The 18,349-nt window shown below is 37.0% G+C and overlaps 1 protein-coding gene across 1 annotated transcript in view; it reads right to left on the bottom strand.

The window, feature by feature from the left end:
* Window positions 1-18,349, bottom strand: part of samd10b (sterile alpha motif domain containing 10b) — a 117,333-nt gene that overhangs the window by 45,352 nt on the left and 53,632 nt on the right. The window contains exon 2 of the mRNA XM_036591960.1: window positions 10,339-10,517. Within this exon, the coding sequence (XP_036447853.1) occupies window positions 10,339-10,517 (179 nt within the window). The remainder of the gene's footprint in view (window positions 1-10,338; window positions 10,518-18,349) is intronic.

Below are 18,349 nucleotides of genomic sequence, written 5' to 3'. Positions count from 1 at the left end.
CCATCCCCATTGTATATGAATGCTTTGTCAGGTTACTGCTTTTATTCATCAGCTTTTATTCATCAGCTCTCTTTCCTCATCACTTGCTCCCCCACTTTATTAGTCTGATTATTCTGATGAAAGTGTTCATGCTGAAAACCCTCAGCACAGAAGCTGAGGACTAGAATGCAAAGTTCAGACAGCGCTCTTCTCATCACATCACTTTAACCTAGCTGATGAGACAGAATGAGAATTGTAGAAAGCTAGAACTCTCAAGAAACTTAATAGGAAGCTCTTTTTGACACATAGAGCCCTGAAATTACAGATATGTTTTCTGAACACTCAAGTACAACATCAGATTTCAGCACCTACCTTATATCTAAAAGGAGCAGCGTTCGAAGTCAAATACCTTTAGCATCCTTCTTCCATACTAGGGACGGGCCTGAATAACTGACTCAACCAGTACTCTTTACATTACAACCCAGTGGTCCACATTTTTACTCTATCCCTACGTGTTGCAAGTTGGTGCAAAAATATATACCATCAGGGGTCTCTGAGGACTGGTTTAAGAACCACTGTTATGATCTATTCACAGAACCTTTTCAACTAGTAAAATACTGAAAATTCAACAGGACCCTTACAAAAAGGTGTGTAAAAGTAGTAAACTTTGAGTATACAAGTAGTTCACTAGCACATCTAAGTTTTATTGTGTACTGCAACTACACTGTGAACCTATATATATATCTAAAAAGTTGACATGCTGTGCAAAAAGTAAGTAAAAACACAAGGCAATGATGTGCAAATCAAAAATCGTATATTTAATTTAAAAAGTACAAAGACACAAATATATGCTGAAACTGAGAAATTGTATTGTTTTTCAATATAAATATATATGCTCACTTCGAACATGATTTTATTTACATTTTGCACAGCGTCCCAACTTTTTTGGAAGCAGGGTTGTACTTTTAGCCCACTTTTTAGTTTATGAAAGTATTCTTTGAAGTATACCGCAAGAAATATATGTATACTATTAGTTATGTATACTTTTACCCAGAGGAGAAGGGAATGCTTTGCTTCAAAAAACTAAACCTCATGGGTCAGTAGAGTGTGACATGCCCTTTCCAACCAGCCTTGGACTGCACTGCTAGCTTTCACAGAACCGAAGATAACAGACCCCAAAATCACCAGGCTCCTCACCTGTTGTCTTCTCTGAGGCATCTTTGTTGTTATTGTCATAATCATGTAATCAGTGACTAGTCCATGTTAAGCTTAAAGCATAATTACCGAGTAGCAAAGTCAACTAGTCTGTGCAACACCTACTGTGAACTATACTAAAAGTGAAATTAAAGGTATATTGTTATTTTATTGTTAGTTATAAACTTCTATCCCACTTTTTAATTTATGAAAGAACATTGTATAAAATATATAGGCCAAATATACTTAAACTTTTCTGCATACTTGTCAATATAAGCCAAGTATACTTAAGTATAATATTGTTTAGTATATCTCTAACAGGTACATAAAAAGTAAACTGAAAGCATACTTAAATATTTTTAGCTTATTAGAAGTGTACTAATAGCGCAATTGAATAAACTGAAAAATAATGAATAAATGTTTTTTGTAAGGGTAGATGTGGTATCAGATCTCACAAGAAACCTAGACCCCACTTATTCTGTGGGAATTACATCAAACATACATGCATTTAAGAGGTTTTTATTTTTGAGTAATCAATTAACCTTTTTTGTTTAAGTATATGACTACAAAATTATTTAAAATGCCAGTAATTGATACCTGTGACAAGCTAGAGATGGTAGGATGCATGTGCAAATGAAGTTTATTAGCATCCATGGGATTGCCATCTGTTTTCCCATCTAGGGGAAAACAGATGGCAAAAACATAAACTCTAGGGATATGCATGAAAACAAACAAAATAGTAGTAGTATAGGGTGGTATAAACTAGAAAAACTAAACAGAAAAGAGACTGGGAATTATAAAGGATACAACACAAACAAAAAGCATAAACAAGCTAAAAAGACTAATGCAGACAACAGGGGCTATAAACCAAAATGGCATCAATACCACAAAAATAACAAAGCAAGACAAAGGGCTATGACATGGAACAAGCACAAATATTTGAAATGTTAGATATCTGATGACAATGTCATGGACAAAGAACTGAGAAACTGCAGCTGAAGATTGGGTGAGACAAAGCAATTCACATGGCACAGAAAACAGGCACTTCTTGAAGTACTTATTGAAATACATATTGCCTAGAAGAGGCAATTTCACTGACTGACTGACTGACTGACAAGTTAAGCGAGGAGTTTCACTTCACTGTTTTAATTCAGTTATGTGCTAGCTTTGTTGTGTTTGTTTATATGGAAGTTTACAAAAAGTTAGGCACACAGCTACATATCTGCCTTTTGAGGTTCCACCCAGAATTGTTGATCGACAGCTGTGATATGTATGATTCATCCGATAACACTGCACAAACCGCGATGGGAAACCAAGGAAAGTGAAATCACACTACACAGCGTTAGGCAAGCTAAAACTAAGGCTGTAGTGTCCATGCTTGAAATATTATGCTGTGGGTTGCTGTTGCTGCGAGCCAACAGAGTTTAGCACTAACTCAGGGAGCTTTAGTGGTTCCTTGTCAGCTCTTTTTCAGCCAACTGAGCTTGTTAAATTGGTATTAGCCGAGAACAAGTTGCAGGAAATGAAAGAAAAAAGAACACATAGCGTAGCCAACTTCAAGTGCAGAGTAGTAGTTTTATCACTATAACTTTTTATCTAAAACTGTGCACAATGAGTTAATTCAGCGACACAGAAGTGAACGGGGAAAGTAGCCCCATTATTTGCTATTTAAGTGCACTTTTAATGAATAGTATTTAACACTGCATTCTATTTTTAAATGGTCACTTAAGTAGCCTTTTTCCCATCCAGCAGCCAGCTACTGGTGTTTTGCTTTCATCTTCTTGCACTGGATTTAGCTTGTGAGATAGTGAGATGCCTTTTAAATGATGTTGGACTGGCTTTTTAAGATTGTTTGAGGTTTAGAAAATAAGTACCTGGAAGTAATAAGTAAAGTGATCCCATTACAGTTTGAAAGAAGCAATAATTTGTAATGAAATATTTTTTGAATAACAACCCCACCACTGGTCAGTGACAGGTCACCTTCTTATTTTGGAGCAAAACCATAATTTTCTGTTCTTGGAGCAGATCCTGTGTTTAGCTATAAAGCACTGAAATTAGCTTGAATACTGAACCTACAAGTGTGGGGTTTGAGGTGTGTCATGTACTGACAACGGCGCCCCCCTCACTTTTAAAATGGCTGTGTCACCCTTTTTATGTACCTAAAGTGTGTGCGGCCTGGAGGTCTGGCAAAACTAGGTTTGCCTAGTCTTGTTTTCACTTAGAAAAAAAAACATACACATATATATATATATATACAGTGGGGTGCGAAAGTTTGGGCAGCCTTGTTAATTTTCCTGATTTACCTTTATAAATCTTTGATTGTTTGGATAAAAAAATTCCGTGAAATATATCATATAGGGGACAAACACAGTGATACTTGAGAAGTGAAATGAAGTTTATATGATTTACAGAAAGTGTGCAATAATTGGTTAAACAAAAGTAGGCAGGTGCATAAATTTGGGCACTGTTGTCATTTTATTGATTTCAAAACCTTTAGAACTAATTATTGGAACTCAAATTTGGTTTGGTAAGTTCAGTGACCCTTGACCTCCATACACAGGTGACTCCAATTATGAGAAAGGGTATTTAAGGGGGGCAATTGTAAGTTTTTCTCCTCTTTGTATCTTCTCTGAAGAGTCGCAGCATGGGAGTCTCAAAACAACTTTCAAATGACCTGAAAACAAAGATTGTTCACCGTCATGGTTTAGGGGAAGGATACAGAAAGCTATCTCAGAGATTTCAGCTTTCAGTCTCCACTGTGAGAAACATTGTGAGAAAATGGAAGACCACAGGCACAGTTCAAATCAAGGCTCGAAGTGGCAGACCAAGAAAAATCTCGAATAAACAGAAGCGAAGGATGTTGAGAACAGTCAGAGTCAACCCACAGACCAGCACCAAAGACCTACAACATGATCTTGCTGCTGATGGAGTCACTGTGCATCGTTCAACTATTCGGCGCACTTTACACAAGGAGATGCTGTATGGGAGAGTGATGCAGAGGAAGCCTTTTCTCCGCCCACATCACAAACAGAGCCACTTGAGGTATGCTAAAGCACATTTGGACAAGCCAGCTTCATTTTGGAATAAGGTGCTGTGGACTGATGAAACTAAAATAGAGTTATTTGGGCATAGTAAGGGTTGTTATGCATGGAGGAAAAAGAACACAGCACTCCAAGAAAAACACCTGCTACCTACAGTAAAATTTGGTGGTGGTTCCATCATGCTGTGGGGCTGTGTGGCCAGTACAGGGACTGGGAATCTTGTTAAAGTTGAGGGATGCATGGATTCCAATCAATATCAGCAGATTCTGGAGATCAATGTCCAGGAATCAGTGACAAAACTGAAGCTGCGCCGGGGCTGGATCTTCCAACAAGACAACAACCCTAAACACTGCTCAAAATCTACTAAGGTATTCATGCAGAGGAACAAGTACAACGTTCTGGAATGGCCATCTCAGTCCCCAGACCTGAATATTATTGAAAATCTGTGGTGTCACTTAAAGAGAGCTGTCCATGCTCGGAAACCATCAAACCTGAATGAACTAGAGATGTTTTGTAAAGAAGAATGGTCTAAAATACCTTCAGCCACAATCCAGACTCTCATTAGAAGCTATAGGAAGCGTTTAGAGGCTGTTATTTCTGCGAAAGGAGGATCTACTAAATATTGAGAAGGTTTTTTTTTTGGTGCCCAAATTTATGCACCTGCCTAATTTTGTTTAGACAATTATTGCACACTTTCTGTAATTCATATAAACTTCATTTCACTTCTCAAGTATCACTGTGTTTGTCCCCTATATGATATATTTAACGGAATTTTTTTATCCAAACAATCAATGATTTATAAAGGTAAATCAGGAAAATTAACAAGGTTGCCCAAACTTTCGCACCCCACTGTATATATATATATATATATATATATATATATATATATATATATATGTATATGTGTGTGTGTGTGTGTATGTGTGTGTGTGTGTGTGTGTGTGTGTACCAAACAGACTGTTTACATTGTTATGTAATGTTGCTATGTTGTTGTTCTTCAGTTACAGTGTGTGTATGTGTTTACTGTGTTATATATCAAAGTTCATTGTATATATATCAATGTTCATTATATATATGATATATATAGATATATACGGAATGAACTTTGATATATATACAATGAACTTTGATATATATGGAATGAACTTTGATATATATATAGAATGAACTTTGATATATATTTAGTGAACCCTGATATATATGGAATGAACTTTGATATATATAGAATGAACTTTGATATATATGGAATGAACATTGATATATATTGAATGAAAATGTATATATATTGAACGAACCTTGATGTACATGGATCGAACATTGAGATGAAAAAATGAATAATATAATTCATAAAATGTTTTGTTTAGACAGAGAGGGACTTTTGGGGTTGTGTGTGTTGTAGCCTTGCACAAAAAACAGACTGTTTACATTGTTATTTAATGTTGCTATGTTGTTGTTCTTTAGTTACAGTGTGTGTATGTGTTTACTCTGTTATTTTGTGTCCAGCTCAGAGTTAGGGAGAGTGTGTTTGTGTTTGGTGACCATCAGAAGAAAGAGTACAGCTAGGAGTGACCTACCTCAATTTTCAGGTGCTTTTCAAGTGGCATTGTTTTCCCTTGCTCTCAATAAAAGAGCATTTTTCAAACAGAAGTTATGGCCTCATCTGACTCTTCTTCTGCACCATGTCAAATTTTGTATATATTGAAACTCCACCCATCTGTGTCTTCACATCATATATCCGCCACTCTCAGGTCACTCTGTCCACGGGATCACTGTGTATAGATACTGGTCACTTTATCAGAATTCCCTTCCTTTAAGCTCCACCTGGAGTTTGTTAATGCCCATTCATCCTCAACCCTTCAACAGCGACTTTCATTCAATATATATCAAAGTTCAATCCATATATATCAATGTTCATTCCATATATATCAAAGTTCAATCCATATATATCAATGTTCATTCCATATATATCAAAGTTCAATCCATATATATCAATGTTCATTGTATATATATCAATGTTCATTGTATATATATCAAAGTTCATTGTATATATTATCAGTGTTCATTCCATATATATCAAAGTTCATTATATATATATCAATGTTCATTGCATATAAATCAATGTTCATTAAATATTTCCTGTTTATATATATATTAAGCAGGGGCACCCAAACTTTTGCATTCAACTGCATGCTGTGTAGTTCCAATACTTTTTACTTCTCATATTATGACTGGTGACGTGTTAGCATACCCGTTAGTGCTATGATATAATATGCATAATCATTTTGAACCCTCTTTATGGGGTCGATATGCCTTGTACTCATGTTAGCGAGTCATGGGAGAGAACAGCTAGTGGTAATAGCTAGTGGTAATATGCTGCAAGCACAGTAAGGTAAGTAATTACATGAGGGACCAGGAGAGATGTATTTGATTTAAATCCCCCAATCTCCAAGCACGTTTCATATCATATGGCTGTGTGCTTTGCTGTGTTTCTGCTTGGATTATGTTATAATGCATCTGTGCTGCAGGATGCTAACCTGATTTTTTGCTTAAAACTGATCTGGAAATGAATCTAAAATGAAGGCATACGCTTTTAACTCACGAAACTTATAATGCATGAAGAAGATGCCTTTGATGCATCACCTTTTCGTGTCTATCCAAGTGTGCATTTTGCCCATACACACAAACCCACACACAGACATACTCTTTCATGCAAAACTGAGGCCAACCTTGCCAATCTGAGAAAGCAGGGAAAAAGAGAAAAAGATGTTCTATTTAAAGCCTTATTCATAAAGCCAGACAGCTTGACAGTCAGCTACTGTTTCATTGACTGCAAAAGCACGATTCTTAACCATAACTCCTGTGAGTTTCTTCTTCTGCCCACTAAGCCTTTAGAAACATTTTAATACAAGGATAAAAGTCTCTCTGACAAAAAAAAAACAAAAAAACAACAACTCATAAACAGTAATACAATATGGATAAAGCTGCGGCGACCATAATGATGAATGGCTGATTTAAAAAAATCTTCATTATATCACAGAAAACCGCTTTTAAGCACTGCATGAAGACATGAAGGCCAGGGTATAGATCACAAAAGGGGAGTAATTAATTTCCCTCAGTACAGTAAGTAAGCATTAGTGCATTGTGTTCTGGTGTAAAGTCTGGTTTGAATAGAGCTGTAGCTCCCAAACTGTGATATGTGTACCCTCCAAGGGGCATATATACTCTTGTTAGTTGTGTATTCTAGTTAGTTTCACTTTCACAGATGTGGTTTAGTCTTCGTGTTTGTAGTACTGCTTCATGTTTGAGATGTTAAACGCAGTTTATGTGGCAGTTTATGTAATACTAATGTAAAGGCTTTAAAATAGATTTTTTATGTCCACTTTTTTGCTGGTTTGCACTGTAGAAATCACAAAAGTATAGGTATCAGGATTGGTATCAGGATCGAAAATAAAATTAGTGGTACAGCCCATCCCTGCGGCCTGTGCTATTGCCTGTGTGATTACAAATTGAGACTCATCTTTCTTGCTCTGACCAGCACCTGGTAGTTTTCTCTAAGGAGGAACACGTTCACCTGGTGTGCATGTTCATGTGGTAGGTGTGAGAGATTTCTGAAGCTGTGAATTGGGTGTTGTAGTTTTTTAGCGAGCATCTATCAGATTTGGCCTATTTTACTTGTGTTTTTGAACTCATATGAAGCAGTTATAAAATGTGGGCTAACTGTACATGTTTAAAACATGTTTATTTGAATGCTTGTCATTGTTCGACTGTTGCTTCTATCCTCTGCCATGACAAAAACAGTGGTGTGTCACAACTTAGCCATGCATGTAGTGCTTTCTGGTGGGAAATTAGTTTTTCAGATAAAACCGAGACCAACTGACAGCAGTATTAGAAACAGGGGGTCCCAATCACAGTCCTGGTGACCCCACACTATGCACATTTTTGCGTTTTGTCTCATCCTGCTCACCTGATTCAACTTACTGACCAATTTACAAGCTACTTCTTGGCTCAGTAGAGTAGAGAAAATATGCAGAGCATGGGGTTGCCAGGACTGGGATTGGGAACGTCCCATCTCCAAAATATTTTTATCCAGTGTTATTCAGGACATCAGGTGTGATGTGTCATCACATCATAAACATGTTTGTTATATTAAGTAGCATTGATTTTACAAGACTAAATGTCTTACATATGCATCACAGCAATATACACATGCCTGTGTATTTGTAATGAGCAAAGAGGAAGCAGGTGGAGGTTTAATGTGTGTGGGGGGGTGTATAAAACTGGAAAAGAGTACTAAATGCAGGTTCTCTGTTTCTTTTATAAAAAGGACATGTGAAAGAGTCCACACTTCAATAGTATCATAACATCTTAACATGGATTACTTTAGAATTTAACTTGTTTTTATAGTTCAGTTACACTGTGCTCTAAACCACATCAACAAGTCTGTGTGATCTTAAAGAAGACTTGTGGATGATGTGGATTGAGCAGGTTGAGAGAAGTTTTAGGCATGTATTTATGGAAGAGGTAACTATTGACTTCTAGTCTTCTATTAGCAACATTAGCCTTGTAGGTCCAGCTGAAAAATAAAGAAGCAAAATATGGAGCTCAAACATGTCTTTGCTGATCAACTACATCTGGGGTAAGTGAAAAAATTGTAAATGTAAATTAGATTATTTTCTTGAACCGTTCCTTTAACTATTTGTAACTTTTCACATTGTTTCACATGTTGACTTCCTGTGAGCTTTAGAGTCACATACTTTTATGAATATTTCAGTTCTGTAAAAAATCACAAATGTCTTACACAAATTTGCTGTAAATGATTTGCTCTCTCATAAATGGGAAAAAATTGGCATGTACATTACTAACAAAGTGTTGTGAGTTTTATTGTGAGTATTGGCAGGCTCCAGGATGACTGTACATGGAAAATCTTTGGGAACATGAAAGTAACCAGAATTACATAATTTTTTCTACAGTGTTCCAAAAGTGCCCTGCGATGGACTGGTGACCTGTCCAGGGTGTATCCTGCCTTCCGCCCAATGACAGCTGGGATAGGCTCCAGCACCCCACCGCGACCCAGAAGGATAAGCAGTTTAGATGATGTGTGGGTGTGTGTGTGTTCCATCATCAAACATCACAGTCAACAGGTTTCAGTTCTTTACTAAGTACAGAGAAATTAAATAATCAAGATTATTGTCTGTGTTAATGAACAGTACAGCTCAGCTGAAGCAGATGTAGAGTAGGTAGAAAATGCTGGAATATTTCTTTAAAGCCTTTTTTTCTTTCCAGGGAGTTTTCCTTGACACTCTCATCCTCTGCCTTCTCATTAGGCATCGGGGCCTGGATTTTTGTTGGGCTTCTGTGACAATGTCTATTGTGAGTTGGACTGGACATGCAAGTTAAGTAAAAGATTGCACCATACCTACAGATGCTGTAAGACTCTCTGAAGTGTTCTGAATCATTATGCTTTGAAAGAATGAAACATCACAGGTACTGATTTAACAGTGGACCCAAAGCCAAGGGACCTTAAATAAGTAAGAAGTTTTCTTACATGACCCTTGGAGTCTAAGAAAAGGAAGAACGTTAATGATTAATGGTGAAGGTTTCAAGAGATTTCAAAATAGTGAAAAGGGGAAGAGAAGGAGGAGACGAGAGAAAGGGAAAGGAAGGGAAAAGCGGAGGAAGAGAGAGAAACAGAAGGGCGGAAGACTGTATGTGTCTGCTCCCTTTGGCTTTGACAAATTTTACAAACCTGGTGTGAGAATACAGCAGAGGCAGTTAGTGCTGTCATATCAACACACACACACACACACACACACACACACACACACACACACACACACACACACACACTAATGAGCCCCAGTCGTCAGACAGTAAGCGGAAATACACAGGAAAACACACTCCCTATCCACAGATGAGCACAAAAAACACACAGTGCAGTAATACATAATTACTGACGCTCTCACCTTTTAATGAGGGCCTTGGGCTTGTGTGTGTGTGTGTGTGTATGTGTTTCTGTGCAAGAAGTTGTGTTGTTATGACGTGAGTGTTTTTATTGTCTTTTTAAAAATGTCTTTATTTGAGAGAGAGAGAGAGAGAGAGAGAGTGTTGCCTTTAATGAATATACCTGTATTCCCTCAGTGCCAGGCTGCTGCAGTAGTTTGACAGTTCTGCCCGCTGTCCTTGGGCTGCGGCCGTCATGCCAAGTCAGGTTGCCGCCAGCCTTCCGTGGGAGCTGATAGTTCAGCTCCTCCGCTGAGACTGTGTGGTCCAGCGCAGCCCGGCAGAAACTGAAACTGGACGCAGCTGCAGAGAGAAAAAGGGGAAAGAGAGAGAGATTAGGAGATGGAAAGGGAAATCAAAAGTGTGAGTTAACTGTGATCATAATTACCATCATCATCATCATCACCACCATATTTAAAATTATGATTTTACATATTTAAAATTATGATTAACACACCTCTCAGCTAAGCACAATAATCTTTAAATGTTCCTTTCTCCCTCAGAAGAAGGAAAAACTCCTCAGCACAAACCTATAGTGAGAATGGCATGGACAGTAAATTACTCTGAATTATCAGGCTAAGAGATGTGAAAACACCTGTTGGTGAAGAACGGATAATGCCTGGCACAAGCTAACACTAAAAGCTTGCTCCAGTGTCTGAAGGGGTAGCTTTCGTCACTAAAGCCTACTTTTATTAGGCATGAAAACCTGCCACTTTAATATAGAGTTGCTAAGCGATGTCCCTGTTTTGGTTAACATAAACATGGCTTCCTTTGTTTGCATTTAAATGTACTCCTCTGTGTGTTTCTAAATTTTCCTCTGTACTACTAAACCTTATAGGCTGTTAGTATAATTGTTAAAGATGCTACTGGGTAACCTAAAATGACACTAAGTAAAGGAGGCTGGACTTTCTCTGAATTTTACAAATGGTCAATAATGAACTTACTCAAAATCTTGATCACAACCATCATCATCATTATGAACTTTGCACCTTTTACTTACAATCCTACAACAATAATAATCGCATCACTGTCTTCATCATCGTCATCACAAGCAGCAGCCGCAACATCATGCGTTATAATCCAGCAAAACTGAAATTATGACTGCATCGTAACTGTATCTCATGCTTACTGCTTGTGCATATATTTGACTTTAACAGTGCATACATCAAATAAAACCTCAAATACAGTTGGCATTTTGCCAAAAACCTTTAAGACTATGGAGAAAGATGAAGAAGTGCTCCATCACAGGGGATGTCAAAGATAACCTTGTTTATGTTATGGATATTTGGCCAATATTCCATAAAAAAATTTAAGAAATATATTCAGAGGGGGGGTGGACTTGAGCAGTCACATACCTGTCTGTCGGGCTAAAACTTAATGGATAACAGCAGATGCTGCAGCAACGCTATGATGCAAGCATGCTGTTTGAGTGTGCTAAGCCATCACGGTCAGACAACCGTCCCCACAGACTGAACATGCATTATTACGATTATAGCATTTTCAACCTAATCTGCTGCATCTATCTGGATAATATTTCCATGCATTGACCTGCACTTGAAACACACTTAAAGAACCCAAGCTATTGGGCAATTTCTGAGTATCATCAGTTTTGGAAAGGCCTATTTTTGTAGAACAGAACTCTGCATTCTTCAATCATAGGAATATGTCCATTAAATTGTAAACAAATTATACTTCATTCTCTCATAGATATGACTAGTTTTTCAAAGGGAGGAGTTTGTAGTCATATATTATCAGTGATAGTGTTGTTGTTAGTTTTCACAGACTCCTGACTGATCATGCATGGTTACCAGAAATCCTTAGTGAACACAAATGTAACTGGAATCGGTGAAACCTTTTTAAGTGTGTTGCTCCAGAGTTCAAAAGTTGAGTGAAACTCCACAAAATCAGTTTGCTGTTTGTGTGCTTCTGAGTGGCAGCTTCCAGTTTCCCCGGCCAGAGAGACAGAGAGAGTTCGTCATGTTTTCTGCCTGTGGGTCCAGACTCAGGCCATCATCTCTCACCCCACCAGGGATCATAGTCAGGGGACAAACTGAGCTAGAGCTCAAAACTGGTTACTTGAGGACTCTGCATGCTAAATAGATGGGTGTTTGCTGACTTACAGGTCTAACTGTAAGTGTCTGTGGTGCAGAAGTACTTAGTAACTAGAGGTGCACAATAATTATAATGTTTAATAAAGTATGCACCTTTTTGGTTAAAATAAACGGCTCAGGCTATTTAAAATGTAAAAACCCCTTTATTGTCAATTTTTACTACAGTGTAAAAATGTGCATTCAATATATCATTAAAAGTAATTCTGAATTGTACTAAAATAATGTAAACAAATCAAACCATGGTGAAATTTGAGATTTCATAATGCACTGAAATCCTAAATCCCTAAAATATTTTAAAGAAAATACACCCCTAGTAAATAGATACATTCAAATTATTAATATTTTTTATTTATACTCAGCTAGGTTATATTTTGTGAGGAAAGTTAGAATTTACTTTTAGATTTTTAGCAAGTTTAAATTTTGCACAGTTTATATTTGTTTAATAGTTTGTTTTTGTATTTGTGTTGGTTCAGCACCTGGGACCCACACCTAAATGCTGGATGTACTAAGATCTAACTTTTTTTTTTGTTGATACTATTTGAGTGATTTTAATGTAAGTAATAATACTTTGTTCTGTGAATGGATTTAGGCTGCTCTATCCGCTCCTGTTCACAGTACTGTGCAAGTCAGAGAGCACCCTTCAGTTTTTTTTTCTTCCAGAAAATTACACAAAAGCCTGAATAACTAAACATAGTATCACATTTTGCAGTATTTAATGTATCCACACTTTACAGCTTCCATTCATTTTGGGAGAATTGCTTTCAGTTTAAGTTGTTGTGCTGAAATTTTAAGCAGCACATACATGATTTGAGCAGTGATATCATTTGCCTTTTTTTATTTGAATGTTTGAGATAATTTACATCATATATATATATATATATATATATATATACACATATAACTGACACATCAAACTGCTGATGCCCGTCCAGCTCCCTCTGTTCTCTCGTTCTAGGCAAACTTTATGCAAATCAGCTGAATGCTAACCAATCAGATTGTTCATGTGGAGTGGTAACTGATTGTGTTACACTTTCAACATGAATGTGGGAGATATAACAGCTGGGTAACATAAAATAGATGATTTTTTTAAGTGTACAAACAATATTATTGGACAAAACTGGCCTAGAGCTCTGCACACAATTTCCCTCTTTGCACTTACACTTGTGTTTTAGCAACACACCCCATAGCAGCTGGCATTTGATTGACGGAAGTGATTCAGTTCACTGTAATGACAATGCAGCGTTATTTTAAATGCAAAACTACTGCACATTTCAAAGATATATGAATAGAACATAAAAATATGATGAAAAAACTGAAATCAAAGACAAAACATTTATGTACTGTTTATCTGATGGTAGTCTACCAGGTTGCATAGTTTTTAGGAGTGTTACGAGGTTATTATAAATAGTCTTACATAATGTTAGCTGTCTATGGCTTTAACACTGTATTGTACATCTGCACTGAGAAAAATGATGCACTGAATTTACTTGATTCTAATGTGTTTGTCATTTCCACACTGATAAAGTATATTAAATTAACACAAATTTGAATCAAGTAATTTTTTTTTCAGCATGTACATATGAAGCTCTTGCGCCTGAGCATTTGTGCCTCAGATAACCTTTACTGTAAGCAGTGCATCTGTACTATAAGCTCAGAGCTCTATCTCTCTCTCTCTCTCTCTCTCTCTCTCTCTCTGTGCTATTAATTCCATCTTTGTTGCACAGCGCTCGGAGCTGCTTTTCTCAACCACAGATCAGCAAATTAAGAATAGAGCATCAGGCCTAAAGATGTGCTTATGAAAAGCATTAGCTTTAAATTGAAAAAAGCTTACTCTCTCCTCTCTCTGTGTGTCTCTCTCTCCCGGCTAGCCATCTTATGTAAGCCCATCTGCTAGCGTAGCTGATTCGATTACGAGAGAGCACTTGGCATGTAAAAAATATTTAATAAATAGTGTTTTTGTAGATGTGTGTGTGTACGTGTATGTATGTGTGTGTGTGTGTGTGTGTGTGTGTGTGTGTGTGTGTGTGTGTGTGTGTGTGCGTGTGTGTAAGAGAGAGAGAGAGAGAGAGAGAGAGAGAGAGAGAGAGAGAGAGAGAAAGAGAAAGAGAGAGGGAGACCAAACAGGTACAGTAGCACTTTACAATACAGAGTAGCCTCTAAAAGCCAGTATTAGCCTCTATAAAAGCATCCCTCTCTACCTCACTATCTTACAGCTGTGAGAGATAGAGGCTATTTTGTTTCACACAGTGCTTCTGATTGCCTGGTGCAAATTAACTATTCCTAGAGAGACTGGGGGAAAAAAAACTCCAGCCGTTAGAACCTGACAGATAAATAATAGTCTTTCTACATTCAAAAGCAACCTCACACCCATAAGGACAGCCAAGTTCAAAGCGTAAATCGTAATTCAAGAGTGATGAAAAACACAGACAGAGAGAGACAGATGGCGAATCTTGATGTCCTCCTCTACTTCCTTTCCATTTGCACATTCACAAGAATGATTCACTGGTATATTTTGATCCTTAAATGTTAAAGAAGTAGTAGTGCTTTTTTTCTGCAACTTTTGGCATTTGCTATTCATTTGAGTTTATCATACTGAATAAAATAAAACTTAAACATTTAATTTTTTTCCAATATGTTAAATTCAGCAAATAAACAGAAATTGTGCATTGAAATGTGCAGAAGTGTGTTCTCTGTAGAGGATGGGCATGAATTTTGACTTAGAAAATCAACAAAAAAAGGAAATACTAACTGATGTAGTGTATTCCAACACTTCTAACAGTAGTGAAATACACTACACAGTGTGTAGTCTCTACAATATAATGGATTATACCCTCCATTTCTTTTCACAAAAACAGGTATCCTCAGAGAAGGCTGGGGGCATCACACCACACTGTACTGACTGGTGTCCCTCATGTGTTTGTTTTGATCAGAAACCTTAAAAGGCTAATGTACATCTTCATATTTAGCAGTGTGAACCAGTTTGCCCAATTTGCACATCAGCCTACAAATGGGACAACTGCTAAAATACTACACTATTCAGTAGACCAGTCTGCTTACCTCTCATCTTTAGAATAGAAAACATCATTGTTTTCTGCAGGAGCACATGTGCCAGTGTTTCTTCTGAACAGTAGTTCTCCTTTAATGTCCTCTTGAGGGCAGGGTCAGTTGAAGAGAGGGCTCACAGAAATATCTGACTGTGTATGTGTTCTGCCTTCAAATTCACTTGGTTCTACATAATACCAAGTGATTATGTAATTTCATCTGTTAGATAATGATTGAGGTGTTGCTGTTCTTCATCAGGAGCTAATGATGATCAGGAACAATATAAAATGAAACATATAATCCATTATATAGTAGAGACTGCACATTGTGTAGTGTATTTCACTACTGTTAGAAGTGTTGGAATACACTACATCAGTTAGTAGTTCAGCAGGAACCTTGTCAGACTCAGCTATTGGGCAATTAATGTTGAATTGATGGGTAATTTATGAGTAGTTATTCTAAGAAACCATAGTTACCAAGTAATTCTCTATGAGACTCAGTAGTTATTGTTTAGTTAATAGTGAACTACCCTAATCATTAGTTCATTGTTACCTACTGAGTAGTTAACTAGTAGTCCTTGGTAGTTAAGAGTAGTTACTTAAGCATTAATGCAGAACTACTTATTTGTTCCTGCATAGTTCCTGATTAGTTACTATTAACAACGAAACAGTATTGTAGTGTTACCATTATTGTATTAAATTTAGTTAGAAACTTTAAATATAATAATTTTATATGTATGATCACTTATATAAGGTCACATGCTTAAGACAGAGGTATCATTTTTGTCATGTAATCGAGCTCACATTTGCATGGTGGTGCTTTTGTTGTAGTTTCCAAACTGCCTAGTTCCTATGAAAGACTGCATTCATGGACAGAGCAAAATACATTATCACAAAGAAGCTACACTGAAATTAAGGTCCAGACCCCTAACCAACAAGCTGAGTGTGACAGTGTCAGGAACAGTAAGGAGAGGAAGAGGAACCAAGAACTGACAGGGAAACACATCCTCCTCAGATTGACTGTTTCATGTTTACCACTGTGTTGCATCACCTTTCCTTTTAACAATACTTAATCACCGTTTGGGGACTGAAAACACCGGCGGAACTATTTTTGATTTTTTCGTTGTACACGTCTAAAGCTGCACAACCACATAGCACCTTCTTTGTCATTATTTTCTTCATAATGTGCTACACGTTTTAGATGGGACACAAGTCTGGACTGCAGGCAGGCCAGTCTAGCGTCCACACTCTCTGATTGACATATGGCTTCTGCTGTGCATATTATCTTAAACTGCATTTGTGGATGCAGCAATGAACAGTGTTTATTTACAACGCTGTTTCAAAGTATTCCTGAACTCGTGTGGTGATATCCATCAGAGAAGCTTGACAGTTTTTAATGTAGTGCTGTCTGAGAGATCAAAGGTCATTGGCAGTCAGTTGTGGTTTTCGGCCTTGCCTTTTCTCTGGATTCCTTTAATCTTTTGATGATATTATGCACCACAAATGACAAAATACCTAAAATTCTTGCGATAGCCTTAGGAACATTGTTCTTAAATTTTGAGTGTCGCGCCTTGATCCATCCTCCATCCCAATAGGCTTTTCGTGGATACTCCTTATATATCCAAGTATGATTACATCACCCGTTTAAGATGTTTTTGAACATATCACAATGTTCCTAAAATTGCCCCTGTTCAATTTTTTTGGAATGCATTGCAAGCATTAGAGAGAATGTATAGTAGTGTATCAATGTAGTTGATAAGCTAGAACATTAACTTTTTCATTTTAAGTACAGGTGAATGTAGTTTTGCAGAACACTGCTTTCTGTTTTTTCATTACATTTTATATACTTTTTGAACTTTTGTTAATTGAGGTTTGTATATCTGTATCTGTGGGACTACTGAGGCTGAAGGAATGACCGAACATAAAAAACAAACTTAGAGATATGAAAACATGACAGGTACAGAGCTCAATATGAGAATACAGCAGGTTAACAACATCTGGAAAGAAGGACACTGTGAGTTCACACAGTGGTTGACAGTTAATCAGCCTGATTAGAAATTAGGAGTTGAACAGGGATGTGATGGTTTACTTTTCAGGCGCAACCAATATGTCAATTTTCATTGATACAGATACTGATTTCAAGGAGCTAACAATTCAGATAACCAATACTATTGACGTAAAAATGATCAATCTAATTTTAAATGTTCAAAACTTAAAGAGACCCCAGTAGTTTTAGATAAACAGTGCTTTATTGACTGTTAAGATCATCTGTGGTTAAATGTAAATTGTCAAATATGGTCATCAGTCCTTAATTGTCAAATTTCCTAAACTCAAATGTATTTTGCTCAAAACAGCAAGTATTAATTAACATAAATATTGTAGCCAATATCACTTGGGCCCTATTTACTGTTCATTACACTCTCTGGAGTGTCCAGCTGAGATAATGGCAGGCTTGAGCATCCAGGTAATTCAGTTAATCACTGCAGGAAGGTAAACGGCACTGGTGCCAAAGTGATCAAGCAGGTCTAGAGAGCTGGAGGAACCACAGTGAGGTTACCACGGCAAGATCCCTCACTGGCAGTACAGGAGGTCAATGAATTAACAAAGTAACTTTAAAAAGTAAATTCATGCACATCTAATAACTCAAACACTATTTATATCTACTTTGAATCTACCTTAAACCAGAGCTTATAACAGACTCAAACATTACATTTTTTGCTGCAAACAAACAAGATGCTTTGTACCTTCGGACACACAAATCACAGTAAAAACAGAAATCATTTAGAAAATCTGTGTAATGTGACATTAAAGGAACAGTCTGGCAAACAATCACATTTAAATGATACAGCAAATGCAGTCAATTAGCCAGGACATGTTACAACAGGACACAACAGGAGATGCTAGGCTAATGCTGCTAACAGACACTTGACTTAGAATGTCACCAATCTCATCTGGGTAAACACACACACACACATCATCTAAA

The sequence above is a fragment of the Colossoma macropomum genome, unplaced genomic scaffold, assembly GCF_904425465.1.
Source record: "Colossoma macropomum unplaced genomic scaffold, Colossoma_macropomum, whole genome shotgun sequence".
Taxonomy (NCBI): domain Eukaryota; kingdom Metazoa; phylum Chordata; class Actinopteri; order Characiformes; family Serrasalmidae; genus Colossoma; species Colossoma macropomum.
Note: the sequence above shows the minus strand (reverse complement) of the source record. Positions and strands in the feature narration are given on the sequence as shown.